The 20,171-nt window shown below is 41.3% G+C and overlaps 1 protein-coding gene across 2 annotated transcripts in view; it reads left to right on the forward strand.

The window, feature by feature from the left end:
- The window catches only part of SNX13 (sorting nexin 13), a 240,366-nt gene that overhangs the window by 155,518 nt on the left and 64,677 nt on the right, over nt 1–20,171 (forward strand). For both annotated transcript variants that reach the window (XM_073630078.1, XM_073630079.1), the window contains exons 11-14: nt 7,494–7,582; nt 12,751–12,850; nt 17,332–17,525; nt 19,719–19,823. In XM_073630078.1, the coding sequence (XP_073486179.1) occupies nt 7,494–7,582; nt 12,751–12,850; nt 17,332–17,525; nt 19,719–19,823 (488 nt within the window). The remainder of the gene's footprint in view (nt 1–7,493; nt 7,583–12,750; nt 12,851–17,331; nt 17,526–19,718; nt 19,824–20,171) is intronic.

Consider the following 20,171-nt stretch of genomic DNA (forward strand, 5'->3'; position numbering starts at 1 on the left):
AGTGTATGTGGTTTTCGTTCAGAAATTACATTCGTTTTAAAAACAGAATGTTAAAAACCAAGTGAAAATTTCAAACAACATTCTTTCATTCAGCGAATGTACAAAGATTTTTCCTCTGAATATTCTCGTCTGAATATTGATCAGTGTGGTCAGCATAAGGCTTGGTACACACCTATGCAGTTTGCCTTTAATCTGTTTCTGCAGTGCTTTTTGCTGTGTGTTTTGACTTTTGCGCACGTGATTTTGCTGCGATTTACGTTTTTGCATTTATTTTTGGCCAATTTGTTGTTGGGAAGATTAAAAAAACAAAAACTGCTGCAATAATTACATGCTTTTCTGCAGCTTTTCCATTGAAGAACCAAAAAAAGCACTGTTTTTTGCATTAAAAAAAAGTCCCTGACCCTTTCCAAATACGCAGCAGCTGAAAAAAGCATAGATGTGAACGTGTCCCATAGGAAACCATGTAAATGGACTGTAGTGGGTTTCTGCAAAAAAGCACCAAACACATAGATGTGAACTAGGTCTAAGACGTTTAGTAACATAATGGGGTTAAAAAAACTAAAATGAGCCCATTATAGTACAAAGAAAAACAGATAATCACTACTGTATGGGGTTCATTTTTTGTAGTGTAAGTAATATTTACAGTAGCGATTATTTGCTCTTTTTTTACTATAAAGGGCTTATTTAATTAATTTTTTTAACCCCATTATGTTACTGGCCGATTAATCGATTATGAAAATAGTAATCGATTAATTTCATAATCGATTAGTTGTTTCAGCCCTAGTTTGAAGTTGACTCTAGAGAGTGACTCGTATATCACCGATATTCCCCCTCTTTGCTCCATGGCCTGAGCACACCAGTGTTTGTAGGGTGTAATGTTAGGAGGAGAAGGTTTAGTCCTCCATAATGAGTGAAGGAAGTTGGATATCTGGAGGAATCTGAATCTCTCTGAGGCAGGCATTTCTATGTTGTTGGTGCAATATTTAAGGGTTAGTGGTCCAGAAAGATTGAAAAAGCGGCCAATTCTGTACATCCCCTTATCCAAGCACCATTGAAATTCTTTAATGTTCATTCCCGGAGGGAATTGGGGGTTGTGGAATAGGAGCGCTAGTGGACGAATCTCGGAGATTAATTCCCAGTGGCCTTTTATGCCGTCCCATAAGGAGTATGAGTGGGAAAGCGTAGGGGGCACCACAAAAGGTAATCAAGAGTGAATTTGGGTACCGCCTGACGTTCATGTGCACCCAATCTGGCTTAACAGCTTTCGAGTATATTACAGAAATCTGGGCTAACTGGGCTGCCTGGTAGTACCAAAGCAGTTTAGGTAAGCCAAGACCTCCTTTGTTTCGAGTTCTATAGAGGACCTCCTTAGTACAACAATGTTCTTTTGAGCCCCAGACAAAAGAAAACATTTTGGCTTGAAATCTATTTAGATAATCTTTGCTGATGGGTATAGGGCAGGGGTCTTCAAACTATGGCCCTCCAGTTGTTCAGGAACTACAATTCCCATCATGACTAGTCATGTCTGTGAATGTCAGAGTTTTACAATGCCTCATGGGATGTGTAATTCCTCAACTGCTGGAGGGCCTTAGTTTGAAGATCCCTGGTATAGGGAGTGACAGAAAGAGATACAGAATGCGTGGAAGTAGAGTCGTCATGACGGAGTGGATCCGTCCTAGCCATTAAAGGTGGAGTTGAGACCAGCGACCCATGTCGAATTCTAATTTTTTGAACAGTGGGGGATAATTGGCTGAGTAAATTTTGGTTTACTCTGTGAGTTAGTGTGATACCTAGGTACGGAATTGTGGTGTCGCTCCATTTAAACTCGAAGTGGTCTTTTAGTCTGGAGAGTAAGGGTTCTGAGACATTGATGTTAGGGGCTTGGGATTTAGACATGTTAGCTTGAAGTCCTGATATATTTCCAAATGTAGTCAGTAGGCGACAGATGTTTGGTAGTGAAATTAGTGGGGAGGTGATGAACAGGAGGAGGTCATCTGCAAAAAGGGTGCACTTATGTGTTTGGGGACCACACGAAACTGGATATCCAGGTTGGTCCTAAGGCCTATGGCCAGGGTTTCTATCGTCATTGCAAAAATTAGTGGGGATAGAGGGTAGCCTTGTCTAGTGCCTTTGGAAATTAGAAAGGGTTCTGATAAAAAGCCTTGGAGTCTCACTCTGGCTTCAAGGGACGAGAAGAGTGCTCTGATAATGTTCGTAAAATGTCTTCCAACTCCCCAACGTTCCAAGTTGGAGAAGAGGTAAGACCAAGACACTGAGTGAAAGGCCTTATGTAGATCAAAGGACAGAAGGAAACCTTCCTGTGGCTTCCCTCTATCCCAACCCAAGTGTAAGAGTGAGCTGACATCGATCGCTCTTCTGATCTGGTCTGGACCTTTTCTACCTAGTATAAATCCTACCTGATTTTTATGTTTGTATGAGCCAATGAATGAGGAGAGACGATCAGCTAGGATTTTTGTCAAAATTTTTAGGTCATTATTATGAGAGAGATGGGGCGATAGTTACTAACTTCACTAGGGTCCTTCCCTGGTTTTGGGATTACAGTGATGTATGCAGAGTTAAGAGCATGTTCTAAAGATGTTCCTTGCCTGATGGAATTGAAGAAGCAAGAGGATAGAGTAGTAGCATAAGCGTTATAGTAAAGGACTAAAAAACCGTCAGGCCCCGGAGCTGAGTCCCTTTTTAGATGTTTGTTAGATGACTTGGCGGCCTCTTCTGACGATATTGGAGCCTCTAGTATGTCCTGATGTTGGTCCGCTAATTTGGGGATGGGTAGAGAGTCTAGGAAGGAGTCAACCTGAGCCTGATCAACCTTATTTTCCCCATTGTATAGTTTTGTATAGAATGCATGGAAAGCTCCCATGATCTTTTGTGGGTTACGTGTTGTTGAGCCTCATGAGAGGCGAATAGCGGGAGCGCCTGCATACGTACTTTGGGGGATAGACCCGCTGCCAGCAGCGAGCCCATTCTGTCTCTGTGTTGATAAAACCTGGCTCCATTCCATCTTGGACTACTTTCAGCTTTTGACGTAAGAGCGAGATTCAACGCAGTTCTTGCTTCATCTAGTTTGGGTATGGGGACAGTTTTAGGGTCACACTTGTGTTTGCTGAGGCTTAGGAAATTTTCCAGGTGCTCTATATCAGCCCTGCGTGCTCGGTAAATTTAAGATGAAAACTGTATAAGCTTCCCCCTAATGGTGGCTTTATGCACCGCCCAAAGGGTAGCAGGAGGACCCCCCCACACGTCATTATCGTTGAAGTAGGCAGTGATGGCCCTTTCAATTCCTATGGTTCGCATTGTCTGGAACTTTTCTGGCCCTGTGGTCTTTTTAATATTAAGAAGACCAGAGAGTGATCTGACAATACAGTGTCCCTAATAAAAGATTTGTGTGCTAAGGGAATCAAGTTTGCGGGGATAAGTATATGGTCTATCCTGACGTATGATTGATGGGGGTGAGAGTAGTGTGTATAGTCTTGCTTGGAATGGTTAAGTTCCCTCCAGATATCAATCAGCTTGTATTGAAATAGTAGCCTTGCTATGCGCAGGTTTTGTTTAGTAAGTCTGACGGTTTGTGCACCCAGGGGACGTTTTTTTGTCTAGCCCAGGATAAATCACTGTGCCTTCAACCAGTTGGCCCAGATTCTTGTCTTGTCCCCGATTGGGTGAGTAATATGAAACAAAAGAGTAAAGTTGGTCATCTAACATTCCCTTGATAACATTCCCTTGATAAGTATATATCCGCCTTCTGGGTCTTTATGTTCAGATTTTAGTGAGAATTGACATCTATGTTAAAGAAGAATAGCTACTCCTTTCGATTTTTCCTCCGTGTTGGCCAGGTAGAAGGTGGAGAATTTAGGGTGAATGAACTTGGGGTTGTACAGTCTTGGAAAGTGTTTCTTGGAGCAATACTACATCAATATGCTGGCTATGGTAATATTGGAATATTTTCCTGCGCTTTAATGGGGAGTCCAGCCCCTGTGTGTTATGTGATACAACTCTTAACATGGGAGGTGAACTGTTATGATTAGCCATGGAGCGAGATGAGGGAAAGCTCAGGTGAAACAGAGTCACTTACCAGTAAACCCCCGGTGTGGTCAGTAGAGTGCGAGCTGTCGGGTAGGATGGTCCCTGTGATCCTCAAGGGGGAGTGTGGGGTTCTGTCAAGACAACTATAAGAGAAGACAATGTTAGAGGAGAAGGGAAAAGAGAATGGAGAAGGAGGAAGAAGAAAAAAGGAGATTTAGCCGAGGGTCTGTGGGACGTAGTCCCATCATGCCTTCAAATGAATAAGGGCAGTCTACCTCTTCTGAAGAGCAATATATCACCTGGTGAGGTTAAGGCACATGTGTGCTGCTCCGGTCGCAGCACCCCAATATATTAAAAAAAAAAAATTATAAAGTTGTCCTGGAGTTTATGAGGTGCTGCCACCCGAGTGAGTGTAGTTGGCGATGATTCAGGGTTCGTTCCAGGGTTTACGGAGGGGTGAAGACAAGTCCTGAGGAATGGTCGATTTCCCCAAGAAGGTGTGGGAAGCCGTGGAAAAAAGAATTAACAGACTCAAATGAGCCATTTAGGGGTGTGAGCAGTTGATTAGGACCCCAATGGGTATCACATTGATGAGAATATTGTCTGCTGTGAACAGTGGCCATATCAGGGGGATTGGAGTCCTTTTGGTTTTGTGCTTCTGCCACATCGGGACTATCTGGCTCGTCGGGAGTTGGCGTTTTGAAGTTCCTGCAGCTGTTCCTGGAGATGGGGAGGCCGGGGCTTAAGATGAGGCCTAGACACAGTAATATTTTTTCCCGTCCGGGAATTTGGAGAACGTGTAGGACTTATTTTTGTATGTAAATTTGAGGCTAAGTGGGAATAGCCACCAGTATTTGATTTCCTTTTGGGTTAGCACAGACAGACATAGTTTCAAGGACCTCAGTTTCTGGATAGTTGTTAGGGATAGGGTGCGACTTGTACATCAACTGGGGTGTGGACTGGGATCATTGCATGACCTCCTCCTTGACCACGTAGAAGTGGAGTTTCACCACTATGTCCCTCGGGAGCCTGTCAGATCTAGGTGGCCCCAAGGCTCTATGTGCCCGGTCGATTTCCAATCTGTGTTGCGGGATGTCCGGGGTGAACTCTTGAATGAGGGAATCGAATCGCAGTTGCTGTGTCAGTAACAGTTTCAGGGATTCCTCTGATCCGAAAGTTGTACCTTCTCGATCGATTTTCCAGATCGTCTATTTTGGACAGTGCAGTCTGTAGTTGGTCTTGGATACAGTCTGTGTTTTGGTTAGCTCTGGTCACAGTAGCATCCAGTTTCCTTTCTATCGCCTCCATACGGGAACCCAGGTTCTGTATGCCAGCTTTAATTTCGCCAGTTATTTTGGCCGCCGTGGAGGATAATCCTCTGTCTAACATTTCGGAGAACTTCAAAAATATGGCTGCAGTGTCAAAAGGCAGTTTGGCGTACTGTGTTGTGGAAGCCTCCCTGCCCTGATGCTGTGTGGGGCCTGCTTCCATAGGGGACAGTAGCAGATCGTCCATAGTGTGTCCGATCAAGGATTCTGTGGGCACTGGTGAAGTGAGGATGAGGATGTTTTCACTCACTTGAGTTCCAGGGTGTGGGCTGTGAGGGAGAGTGTCCGTGGGTGGCTCTGCCATGCTGTCCCAGCCCTGTTTGTTCATGAGTCAGTGATGCGACCGCCATCTTAGATCTGTAGGCCAGTTCCCCGACCTGTATTAGCTGGGCTTCCAGGGCTCGGCGGGCGGTCCCCACAGACATCTAACGGCTCTGCTGGTGTTCCCCTGGTCCCTGGACTAGGTGGTGTAGGGCCAGGGGTGTGCTGTCAAGAGGGGCGCATAATTACCGGAGCAGTGCAGAGCTCCCGGTCTATGTGGCCATCTTGGGAGCCTTGCGCATTCGCACTTTCCCAGTAATCGTACTCTGACCTCAGTGCCAAGCTCCATGGATTCACATACTTGTCTCTGATAGACCTGTGAATCCGGCACAAGCATTGACAATTTTGGCGCGCCAGCCCAGCTACTACACTCTTCATGAATTCCTCCCAAAATCTTTGTCCATTTTATTACAAATAATGTGTAAGGTGCCTTTTTGTTAATACACAGTCTAATGTAAATGAAAAAAAAAATTATTAAAATAGCCAAAAACTATTTTAAGCATTTTGTTCCTTTCCATGGCTAACATGGGACCACGCTTAAACTTTTAATAAAGCAGTATTACAATTTAAAGCAGTGTTTACCAAATTGATGTGTACCATTAGCACTACTGAGTTTCGCTACAGGTGGTACTTGACAAAACTCGCAGTTCATCTACAGTTGTGCTTTAGGGGAAATGTACGACACGTACGACGGGACTAGAAAAAGGGAAGTTCAATTGCCAGTGCGGCTCTTCTGCTTGATTCCGAGCATACATGGAATTTCGTGCGTTGGAATTGTGTACACATGATCGGAATTTACGACAACAGATTTTGTTGGAAAATTTGAGAACCAGCTCTCAAATTTTGTTGGTTGGAAATTACGACAAAAAATGTCCGATGGAGCCTACACAGGGTCGGAATTTCCGACAACAAGCTCACATTGAACATTTGTTGTCGGAAATTCCGATCGTGTGTACGCGTCATTACTGTGTCAAACTTTACTTCGGTTTTCTATACACTGCTTTTAGAACGTTTGACCACAGTCTTTGCTTTGGGAGTCTGTGAGATTTTCACGCTACAGCCATACAAAAGCGCTTAAAAGCCAACTTAGTGAGAAGCCCCTTAAAGTGTTACTGAACCCAGGACCACGCATTCACTATATCGGGCAACTGCTAAATATCTTTTCTCATCAACAGTATACTTCTATCAGTGTCTTGTAAGAGAAGTTTTCATTCTCCGTTGACTATCCTATTAGGCCACAGGACCCTTGACCCTCTGTCTGGACAGTGCTGGTTGGCCCTGTGCTGATCACAGGCACTCTCCAAAAAAAAAAAAAACACTTTAGCAATACACACCAAACTGAGCATGTGCAGAGTGCCCCCAAGGCTCTGTACTATCAGCATATATGTTGGGGACAATGGAAGAAGGGATCAATCAAACAGTCTTTTTAAACAATGAGAGGATTAACCCCTTAGGTTCCACAGTTATTATAACAAGCATGCTTTACTGCATATAAAGACTGATTTTACTGTTATAGGTTTAGTAACATTGTAACGTATCAGCATATTTCTTGGTTTATTACATTCCAAAGGTTAGCTATAATACAGTCTCTAGTCATCTAGTGCTCTTGGTTCTTTGGATCCTAGTAAGAGATTGATATGTAATTTTATTGATTGCAGGTTTAACCTTTAGAAAACATATTAATGGTAATATGAGCCATGTTCTTAAAAGATGCATACTGCACAGTGTTCACTTACAATTGTTCAATAGGTTGTGAGGTACTTTACAACATACCGATTAATGTCTTTTGCTTTTTGCTAGATATCAACACTATAAAAAACCAGATAAACAGTTTACTGTTTGTAAAGAAAGTATGTGAAACAAGAATACAGAGGTTGCAGTCTGGAAAAGTAAGTTGTTAACCTGGCATTATAATGTTGTTAAGTGGTTGTAAACCCTTACATATGGCCAACAAAATGATATACTCGGAGATTAAACTGATCCTTCTACTTAAGTTGTACCTGTTTATTTGCAGCTACAGTGTTCTAAACACATAAATCAAAGGTTATTTCTGAGCCCCATCAGGCAGGGAGCAGGGATCTGACATCACACATTGCAAACATACAGAGGAGCGCTAAGTATAACCTGAGACCTGAGGGAAGGAAATGGACACACACAATATCATAGAAAAATGTACAGCAGAGTCTGTCAATCAACTTCTGTTTGCTGGATTTGAGGGTCATCTCCGGCGATTCTATGATGTGAGCATGACCTGTCAAAAGTGAGTCATGCAAATAGCAGAGGGAGGACAAAAAAAACAGAAATCTCACTTGGTGCTTTGGGGTGATTGAGGCAAGTACACACTATGGAGCAGGGATATGCAATAAGCGGACCTCCAGCTGTTGCAAAACTACAATTCCCATCATGCCTCTGCTTTTGGGTGTCATGCTTGTGGCTCTCAGTCTTGCTATGCCTCATGGGACTTCTGGTTCTGCAACAGCTGGCGGTCCGCTAATTGCATATCCCTGCTATAGAGGGATAGGCTCTGTTCATTTTTCATTTTCAGAGGTTTACAACCACTTTATGGATGAAAGTATGTAATAACTTGTGGTGGCATAAGAACATTTCGTGAAATGCGGTATTTAACACCATGCATTCCTGGTATTACAGACATTCTGTTGCCTACCAAATCAATAGAAATTATATTACTTAAAATAGATATTCCCTCAAAAGTTAGGCACTTGGTAGAATTATTATTCTCTTTAGTGTGTCATCTCTCCCTGCCAGTTACTTTTTGGCACCTCTTATTATCCTATGCCAGTAATAGATTCCCGCAAGGAAATGCAAATTATTCATATTTGAACATATAACAAATCACTTTACAGTCCGGATGCTTATCTGCATGATGTTAGACTGTTAACTGGCCACCTTATAAATGAAAATGTAATATGGATTTGAAAAATATTAACAAGGCCACTATTACATAATTTATTAAATACTTGGAGGTAGGTCTTTTAGTCATTTTGTTACCCCCTATAAAAGGATACATGTCTGCTATAACAAATGACAAAGCATGACAATAAAAGTTTATATAGTGCTGTGATTCTTCAATATTGCAATGATTCCTTTAAAGTGCAATCCGTGCAGAAATATATGACAAAAGTGATGAAAGTGCTGTGCTCCCCTTCTTGTGCCCTCACTCACCAGCTATCCATGTAAAGATCGCCTATACTGGTGAAATATATCTTTCATAGATGTGTCTTTATCCTCTTCCACACATCCCCAATAGTTAGACGTACTAATGAGACTCCCGGGGTGGAGTGAAATCCATTAGGTACAGAGACTTCTGGTGACATCATTTCTTGGATTGTGGAACGCAAACCGCAGATTGCACTGCGTTTTATAGGCTTGTCATGAAAGACCAACATGTAAGTGGATATTATTTTATAATAAAAACTGTTTTAACGATATCATGCCATGTATGCTCTATTTCTTATCCTATGAGTATGTCTAACTATTGGGGATGTGTGGAGGAGGATAAAGACACATCTATGAAAGATATATTTCACCAGTACAGGCGATCTTTACATGGATAGCTGGTGAGTGAGGGCACAAGAGGAAGGGGAGCACAGCACTTTCATCACTTTTGTCATATATTTCTGCATGGATGCCACTTTAAAGCAGTCGTTGCGATATTGACGAATCACAGTACTATATAAACTTTTATTGTTATGATTTGTCATTTGTTAGAGCAGACATTGTTGATTACATGGTAGACTTTGTAGACTATTTTTTATGATTCTATATATTTTACCAATCACAGACAGCGCAGGAACGTCCCATACTAATTCATATAGGAATACACACCTTTTTCTTGCAGCAGTCAAAATTTTATTTAAATTCATTTGAGCACACCACAGTGCGGGGACACTTGTAGTATTTAAACAGATACATGTGCTGTTTCCCAGTATCATTGGGATCACAAACTTGGGAGAGAGGAGACCTTATCCATACATTCAGATGGCATTCTTCATTGATTAGGTCTTTTCTTTAAAGATTTAAAGCATACTATAAGAATTAGTATGGGGACGTTCCTGTGCTGTCTGTGCTCAGTAAAATATATAGAATCATAAAAAATAGTCTACAATATCTATCATATAATCGACAATGTCTGCTATAACAAATGACAAAGCATAACAATAAAAGTTTATATAATGCTGTAATTTTTCAATATCGCGTTGATTCCTTAAAAGTGCCATTCATTGACCCAATTCAAGTTGAGATAATCAACTGCTACATTTTTAAAAGTGTAACTCCAGGCAATTGTGACCATTTATAGACCTAATCATTGGGCCACAAGCATTATACCTACCTTAAAGTGTTTCTTAACCTAAAAAAAAATAAAATGGACCTTGTTCCCTTAAAGCATGTTATACAGAACAGTGCTTGTGCTGTGTAATTTGGCCCCGTGTAACACCCAAAATACCTGGCTGATCCTGCCTGGCTATGTCCTTCCCTCTGTAAACTGACCACGGTGTATCATGGCTGCTGAGCCCTGACACTGTGGTCAGTTTACGTGCCTCCATCATCCGCAGCACTCCTATCCTCCTCTCCACCCTCCCTCCCCCCTCCCTGCCTGTCTGCTCCTGTATCAGGGCCCGTCCCCTCCCCTCCTGCTGCTGAAATAACATTTCATATCATATATAATCCTCCTTGTCTCCTATTGATATGTGCTCCTGTGTGTGCGTGTGTTTTTATTTTTTAAAAAATGCAGTTATATACCTCATTTCAGAGCGCTGATCGGCCGGCTCTCTCCTCCTCTCCTGACTGACATCAGTGAGGGAATCTCTGCCCTGCCCGCTGCATCTGTCAGATGGGGAGAGGAGAAAGCCAGCCGATCATGTGAGAACCGATTGGTGCTCTGAAATTGGGTATATACTGCATTTTTTAAAATTTTTGTGCATGTGTTGGCCATATCTCAGCCTGCATGCCATAGTCTTTTGCAGGTGATGCCAATAAAACGTATCTTCCAAGTTTTCACTTAATGCTTGCTGTTCTTCTAATGCCTTCCTCCCATTGTAAAGGTTAACTGCAGGCCATGAAATGTGTTCCTTGCATTGGCATTACATGGAATGGACACTGCTACAGTACATTCCTACAGCTTGGTGACTTTTATCCACTTAAGGACTAGCCTCGTTTTGGATTTTAGGTGTTTACATGTTTAAAACAGTTTTTTTTGCTAGAAAATTACTTTGAACCCCCAAACATTATATATTGTTTTTTTTCTATCACCCTAGAGAATAAAATGGCAGTCAATGCAATACTTTTTTTCACACCGTATTTGCGCAGTGGTCTTATAAGCACACTTTTTTTGGAAAAAATTCACTTTTTTGAATAAAAAAATAAGACAACAGTAAAGTTAGCCAATAATAAGTACGCCAATTAAATTGATACCCAACATGTCATGCTTCAAAATTGCACCCGCTCGTGGAATGGCGTCAAACTTTTACCCTTAAAAATCTCCATAGGCGACGTTTAAAAAATTCTTTAGGTTGCATGTTTTGAGTTACAGAGGAGGTCTAGGGCAAGAATTATTGCTCTCGCTCTACTGGTCACGGCAATACCTCACATGTGTGGTTTGACTGCTGTTTTCATATGTGGGCGCTACTCACGTATGCATTTGCTTCTGCGCGCGAGTCCGTCGGGACGGGGCGCATTAAAAAAAATTTTTTGTTGTTTTCTTAATTATTTTACTTTATTTTATTTATTTTTTCACAGTTTTTTTTTTTTTTTTTTTTTTTTTTTAAATTTGGATCACTTTTATTCCTATTACAAGGAATGTAAACATTCCTTGTAATAGAAAAAAGCATGACAGGTCCTCTTAAATATGAGATCTGGGGTCAAAAAGTCCTCAGATCTCATATTTGGACTTAATTGCAAAAAAAAAAAAAAAAAATGTCATAATTTGAAAAAAATGACAACAAAAAAATATGCCTTTAAGACATATGGGCGGAGCTGACGTTATGACATCGCTTCCGCCCTCCTATGGCATGGAGACGGGTGGGGGCCATCTTCCCCTCACTCGTCTCCATACCACGGACATGACAGGTCCCGATACCGACGGCTCCGGTAAGCGGCGGGTGGCACCTCTCCCGCCACCGATAACGGTGATCTCGCGGCGAATCCGCCGCAGAGACCACCATTATCGTACACAGAACCACCGGCAATAAAAGATGGATACCTCGGTTGTGGCAGCAGCTGCTGCCGTTACCGAGATATCCATCTTCAAAGAAATGAGATATATATATATATATATATATATATATATATATATATACAGTGGCCGGTCGGGGTAAGTGGTTAAATAAGATTCAAGCGGTGCTAGATGTTCAAGTCAGAACTGTTCTGTATGCTACTTAAGCAAATTTTAATTTACTACTTAAGGTTGTTAATATTGATGGGGTGCCTTTTTAATCTGTGCTTGGAGTTCAATTGTAAATGGCAAGTTCACCCAATTTCCATGCAGAGTATGGGTTTCAAAGAAGTTTTAAGTCATTTAATAAAAATGCCTTAAAATGCCTAATTTCACTTTCTTTAATAATTGAATTCAAAGTATAGACAAGGGAAAATAACCCAGCTGTTTACCTAATCCTTACTGCATGTCCTCAGTCTGCTTCTTAATATTAGTACCATTGCTTGCAGTAAAGCATGCTACATGCCATGCGGTGCCATTCGTTTTGAATGGGACACCAGAACATCTAAACAACACACCTGCATTGCAGCAGACAGCAAAATCATGATTATACTGTGTGTTGTGTTGTGCGCTGCCTTAGATAAAATAGTACAAGTATGTTTTCCTTCTGCTCTCAAGCATTGACTGCCCATTCAAAATAAGCTTGCTTATTATAATGTTCAGATGTGACTTAATGCATGTGCATTCATGCACCAAAGCAGACATGTTAGAATGGGCCCTCAAAATAATTGTTTTTATCGAACTGTAGTTTTCAAAGCTTATGAACAATTGCTGCCTTAAATGCCATTTTGTGCAGACTAACACCATATTGTATCCTTTGTACAGGAAATTGATACTGTGAAGTTGACTGCAAACTTTGGAAAACTTTGCACAGTCCCCCTGGACAAAATTCTTGTACACAACGTTGCACTACAGTTTTTTATGGGTAAGTAAAATCAGCTTCCATCATGATTTGCACATGAGAAAATTTCTCTATAATGTAATGTGCATTCAAGTATCTGGTCTGGTTGAAGTTTTAAGGTCTTTCAAATTAAATTGGTTGCCTTAACGACGACACGTTAGAACGCTCTAAAGAACAGCTTTTTAGAATTTCAATTGAATTTTGGAATTCTTCTGGTGTATGCCCAGCTTAAGGCTACACATCGGCGATTTCGGACTCTGCAAATTACAGTGGCATGAATCTTCTGATTCCTGCTGTTGCTGTAAGCGGCTAGGTGCAGATGCTAACCTCAATCACTATAATGACAAGTTGCCAGCAGCCACAGCTATTCGCGGTTATGCACAGAACTAGCGATTACCTGTGGTGATCACTAGCTGTGCAGACGGCAGTGCATAGCTGCAGCTGCCAGCAACCACATCTAGCCACTCACAGCAGCAGAAACCAGATGATCCCTGCAGTTCACATTGGCTTAAGTTGCTGGTGTGAATGTAGCCTGGGGCTTGTGTGTTTAAATGTCTGAAATCTGTATATATATATATATATATATATATATATATATATATATATATATATATATATATATATATATATATATATATATATGCATTTTGACACTGACATTTTTGGCTGGGCTTGCTTTGTGTATTTGTAATATGCAGCCTGACCTATGCGTCAAACTGCATTTGTTTTTTATGTTTTACTTTCAAGGTAAAATGATTAAGTGTAAGTACTTGGCAACAGAATGTTCTTTTATAGGAAGGCCGGAAGATACCCAGGAGCCTACTGACCTGTTTCTGAAAATGATAGTTCTTTTGCTGTCTTTGATTTATAGGATAACTGTACTTTTACAGCCCTCCTTTGAAGTGTACATGGAGCTGTTTTGGACAGAGTATGGACGTGTTAAAGTGTTTTTGTTAACCCAAAAAAAAAAAATTATAATACAGATCCTGGTCCCTTAAAGCAGATTGAACAACACAGTGCTTGTGCTGTGTAATCTGCCCCTCTCTAAACTGTAAAAAAAAACCCCTGAACCTGCCACTTCCTGTATCCCCCTCTCTGCGCTGACCGCGAAAATCAGGGCTGCTGAGCCCTGACCACCATTGTCAGTGTACGTCTCTCTGTCATCCGCAGCCCTGCTCTCAGCTCTCCTCTCTCCACCTCCCTGCCTGTCAGCTCTGTGTCTGTGTCCCTGTCTCTGCCCCCTACCCCCCTTGGTGCTATTAGTACAAATAAAAAATTACAAAAGGTCACTACCAGTCCTGTATTATAGGCAGGCATAGCACACTGTATAAATCTTTTATAAAAACGAGGCTTGTAAATACCGATTTAGTGCGATCTTCAGACCGGTCACGTGACTTTCGGCTGGTTTACAGGGCTACTGCAGGAGGGGATGAGTGGCCATGTGCTCTCGTTCGAGGAAGATCTCGGCCCCTCCTGCAGTATCCATGTATCGGAGGTATACTGCAGCCGCGAGTCATGTTAACGGCCTGAAGATCACTCTAAAACAGTATTTATAAGCCTCGTTTTTATAAAAGACTAATGCAGTGTGCTATGCGTGCCTATAATAGAGGGGCTGGCAGTGCTTTACATATACGGGTTAACAAACACTTTAAGTACCCCTGACAAGTTCCTATTGCTGTCTGTGTCCCCAATGGGGAGAACATCATCTCTGTGTTTCTCTTGTTTCTGGTACAGAAAGTGATGGGACATCCAAACATTTATAGTTGTCGCAAGAACAGGTCAGGGGAAATCTTCCAATGGGGACACATATATTCTGGTGAGAACTGCCTAATAGGGAATTTCCCCTCTTTTGGAGGGATTTCCACTCTCTTCCTGTTGTGTCACTGGGACAGGAAGTGAAGGGAATTCTCCCCTACTGGAAATTGGCAGCAGAAAGAAAACCCTGACAGGTGTGTTAATCATTGCTTACAGTTTCCATAACTAAAAAAAATTGAGTTTTAGATTACACTTTAAGCAGTCATTAAATCACTAGTTGGGACTAGTAAACAATATTTGGAAGTCAGTAGATCAGCAAGGTAGCCAGACAGCTAACATTTTCATAGGGAGAGGCCCTCATTGGCAGCCTCTATATTTCACAAATATAGGTTTTCTTTAACATGTCTTTAAACCAGGGCTTGACAAATTTGCTTTGACTCTAGAAGCCAGCTAAAAAGGTTAGGAGCCAGTTTGTGCGTGTCAAAAGGTCCCTATGTAATACATTTTTTAGTGACAGGTTCTCTTTAATGAGGCTCTTTTAGACCCTGCATGTTTTCTCTGTGCTCCACTGAAAGTAACCCATGTGTTTGGAAGCAATTGGGCGGCGGTGGAGCCACCCATATGCTCCCACCTTACAAGTGAGCCCTGCTGCGACAGGGCTTAATGTAAAACGACCTGCATGGCTGGCAATACAAATTGTGCATTGCTGCAACAGTGAATGGGCTGACAAAAGCCCAGGCGCCAGGACACAATTTCTAGTCGACATGGCTCCTTGGATTTTTGAGATTTTTAAACCCATTTCCAGTATTTCATATAAAGCAGCCACTAATACCACAATGTAAGCAACAGTCTATAGCACATCTCAAAATGTTAAAATATTTAAAAATACTATACCTAAAAAATTATTTTTTTAAATGCTAAAATACCTTTTTTTTCACTGCTATATACTATGGTCACCCCTTACGTAGCCTGGGCCCTATTACTCACCTCACAAACCTATGCATTGTGAATCACGTGGGATGGCTAGCAGGGCAGAAGAAACCTCCATCAATCATTTCTGCTGCAGTTGCTCAACAAGCCATAATAGCTGCTCATGTGAGACCGAGCAGGGGAGAGAGTGGATGTCGTTCAGCTTGCTGGAGCTGCTCAGCAAGCCAACAAAGTCTTGAGGGGCGACTTCCGGAGCCCAAATGAGGAAGTAAATGGCTTCCTAACAGAGAAGATTCAGAGCATGCACACTGAGAATGGCAGCATAACAGCTGTTATAGTGTTACCACTCACAATAACGAAATACAAGAGAATGTCAGGATCACCCAGGTGGTTGTTATGATGCCAGGGCCTAGAAAGTCATAATGGTGCATAATGAAAATCTCTTTGGGATTCAAAATCGCCTTGTTAAAAGCAGAATTTTAACAAGGCAATTTAAATACTTTATGATGTAAGTGCATTACTTTTAATAAACCGATTACCTTAAGGTGTTTTTACACTATTGGAAGCTCTGTCTCAATTTCTATCTCCACATGTGGAGAGTGTCTTTATTATTCTGGATGTAGATTGGTGTGTAAAAGCGGCTCATAATGCCATTCCTTCAGAGCTTTGTGCCGTGGCTAAAAACGAAGAAAAGACCAAGAATTTGAAAAAAAGGAAAAAAAAAGAAGTTTTTCTTAGTCTATCAGTAAATTTTGTAAATAAAGTAATTTTTCTTTTACACTGATGAGCACTGATTAGGCAGCACTAATATGCCTCGTTGATAGGTGGCATTGCTGGGGCTTTACTGATGATTAGTGCCCTGATTACCTGTACAGGTCTCCCCTGCGAGGAGATGCCGCTAATCTGCTCTCTCTGTGTGAGGCGAGGAGAGCCGATAAACGTCACTTCCATGTTTACATGTGACCGGCTGGGATTGGACACAGCCGATCACACGGGTAAAGAGCCGCGTCATCAGCTCTTTACTGACATCGGGGTCGCAGCTTGTCCTAGGAACATGGTGTGATCGCCATGCTGCACACCTGCAGGGGCACGAGAGTTGTGACAATGGGGCAAAGTCCAATGACATAGTCCCAGAACGAGAGGGGATACTGCCCGCCATATAGTAAAATTAAGTGTTTACAAACAGTGATATCCAAACAGCTGTTTTTTGTAGCAATTAAACAGTCACTCAGCTGCTCATGTGGTCCTCCTAATTCCAGACCGTTATAATCGGATTATTAAACTCAGATTTGATCATTGTGCTTTAGGACATATTTAGTCTCTTCTTATCTCTAGGACACATTATAAGAAACAAATGTTCCTGTATTCTTGGCTATACAGAGCCATTGGAGTAATTGGAAAATGCCGGATTTTTTTTTTTCTCTGTCACTCTCTCCCACCTCATCTCTGCCTGTTGCTCTCTGGACCCATTTGCACCGGGTTGCATTGCACCAACACATATGCTGGAAGATGGTTTATCACATGTTGCCTCAGCTCATTCATTTTGAATGAGCCCCAGTACAGGAGAAATTGCTCCTCTATTTTTTTTTTCAAGCAGTGTAGAAACTACTAGTTTCAAAATAGTATCTGACTCTGGATGTCGAGTGACGTGTGCACACGCATACACACTTATTTACATGTAAGCATCCATTAGTCTAGTAACAAAGTAATAAATAGCATGCCATTTTACTTTGTCATAGAACCATTTGTTCATTTGTGTCTTCTCAATATAAATGTGGATCTGACCTTTTGACTTACCTAGTTTCCCCGTTTTAATGCAGATTTTATGCAGCAAACAGGAGGGCAGGCACATCTGTTCTTCTGGCTTACGGTGGAGGGATACCGGGTGACAGCACAGCAGCAGCTGGAGGTGTTGCATAGTCGGCAGCGAGATGGGAAACACCAGACCAATCAAACAAAGGATCTTTTAAGAAGTGCCGCGCTTGGCGTATTTGATCAGTATTTATCAGAAAAGGTATGTTTTCCCGTCTTTTGGTGTCCTATAGGCATTACAGTGTTAAAACCAGAACATCTTTTCCTAATTTGAAGGATATAAGTGTGAAAACTCCACTTGGCCTGGGTGTTTTTTACAGTTGTGCTGAATTCCAAAACCTGTATCCTGTTTGATTACTACTTTCTTGTTTCTATTCTTCCTTGATAGAAACTTGCTTTTTTCTTTAAGCTGCAATATTATCATGTTATTTTGGAGGTTTCTTATACCATTGTGTTTTTTGTATTGTCCTAGTTTCTCCTCCTCCTCCCTCCTCCCTCCTCTCCCTTTGCAAAGGTTTTTATCTCACTGACCTAATTTTTGTGGGATTACTTTTAACCCATATAACTAATTAACTCATTTAATACATTAAAACAAGTATTATACTCACAAACCAATGTGAAAAAACAAGCCCTTCAATGCAATTCAAAAACAAGTATGTTAGTGCAGAAATCCTAACTTCTTACCACAGAAAGAAGCCACACAGGTCTACAAAGGCTAACACGTTTCAAGGGGTATCACCTCTTCTTCAGAGCCATTTTTGGTTTGGAGATTTTCCAGTATGCAGAAAAAGAACTGCATGCTGTAAGTAGTGCTTCTAACACTTGTAGAAGTTTTTGATCTCTTATATATATGTAAGTGTAATTCCACTTCCAATATATATATATATATATATATATATATATATATATATATATATATATATATATATATATATATATATATATATATATATATATATATATATATATATATATATATATATATATATATAGAGAGAGAGAGAGTAGAAAGTCGAAGCTGGTTGCAAATGGAAACTGGTCATTTTACTAGCATGATATTGTATAGTGTCTGCTGTGGCAGTTGTATATTATGTCAAAGTAGTTCTAAATGCAGAAGGTTTTTACCTTATTGCATTCTATGCATTAAGGTAAAAAACCTTCTGGGTGCAGCTTCATCCCCAGCTTCCCTTATACTTACCTGAGCCCCAATCTCGATCCAGCAATGTGCATGAGAGCAGCGGCTCTCCCAGGTCTCTCTCTCTCCTCATTGGCTGACACAGCAGTGGGAGCCATAGGGTGTCACAGCAAGTGAGAAGAGGTCGGGGGGGGGGGGGGCAGGTCCAAGCAGTGTCCATTCACAGAAGTATGGCTCAGGAGCAAACCTGCTCCAGTGACACCAAAGCAAGAGACTGCGGCACTCGGTGGGGGGAGTAGCCAGGACCGCCAGCGGGGGACCCAAAAAGCAGAGGATCGGGGCTGCTCTGTGCAAAAGTACTGCACAGAGCAGGTAAGTATAACATGTTGGTTTTTTTTTTTGTTTTCTTTTTAATATTAGAATAACTTTAATTTTAAATAAACCTGCAGGACCCTATTTTTGCTAAAAATGCCTGAATTACTCTACCCTAAATACCCATTTAAATAGATTTGTTGTATTTTTTTATTTTTAGTCTCCTCCTCCTCCTATGTGCATTTTTATAGATACAAAGTATGGAGTGCTCAAATTTTACTGTACACACAGGCATCCCTTTAATTCAGAGTGCTGTGATACAAACAACCGTCACTGAAGTGTTAGACACATCACTATAGCAAACATATCGGTGGCAAACATTTTAAATGCCAATTCACACATACCATGGAGACTAGCCTTTTTTCTGTGCTGGAAGAACGCCAGTCACAGCTAGGACACACAGTAAACAATTGTTTTCTATGTGTCCTATTCATAAAGCAGTTCAGCCTGGAGTTGCGCTGCAGTGATCTGCAATATAACGCAGACATGCTGCATTTTATTGCAGCGCACTGGACAGGATCACATGTCACTGTACAGCAGCACACCGGACTGCTGTACAGTAACATGAATGAAGAATCACTTTTGTGCACTTCAAATACAATTGAGTTAAAAAACAACTGTGTGATGCACTGAAACACGCACCACACGCTCCCTACCACAGACTTACTGCAGCCAGGACACACAGCTGCTGCACAGTTTGTGTGAATGGGACCCTAATGTATTTTCTTGGCATTGATCTTTCTCCTATATTCAGCACTCTTCAGCTGTTCAATGTCTGTGGCAAATCCTGAAATTGTAGTGCTTATTCCTCATGTATGAAATTATTTTATAAAGATAAAAAAAAAGGATCAAAAATAATGAGCATTTTCTTACTGTTCTTGACGATAGGCATCACCCAGAGTTCAGATTGATGATTGTTTATTAGCAAAACTGGAAGAAATGTTAAACAGTGAAGACCCAACACCAGAGATCTTTGATGAGGTCCAGAGGAAGGTAAGTTGTTGGCCTACATTTTTGTCTATTTATTGTGAATTCTAGAATTCCACTACCTGATCCGGCTGAAGATTTGATCTCCTAAGCTGACAATTCAGTTACAGATAGATACCAGTGGTTCGCTGATTAGCCTTTTACCGGTTATGGGGCTCCATCGGTGAAATCTCCTGGAATCTTACTTTTCTTTTTATAGCAAGAGACCTCTAGAGATTGCCAATTTTGCTTCTGTGCTGCCATCCCCATAAAAAAAAAAAAAAAAAAAGCGATAGCCTGGCACTGCACCAAGGTGGATAGGATAAAAGAAGCAAGCGGGAATTATTCCCCAAAACTTAAATATCTGGATTAGGT

Source organism: Aquarana catesbeiana, linkage group LG05 (assembly GCF_042186555.1).
Source record: "Aquarana catesbeiana isolate 2022-GZ linkage group LG05, ASM4218655v1, whole genome shotgun sequence".
NCBI lineage: Eukaryota > Metazoa > Chordata > Amphibia > Anura > Ranidae > Aquarana > Aquarana catesbeiana.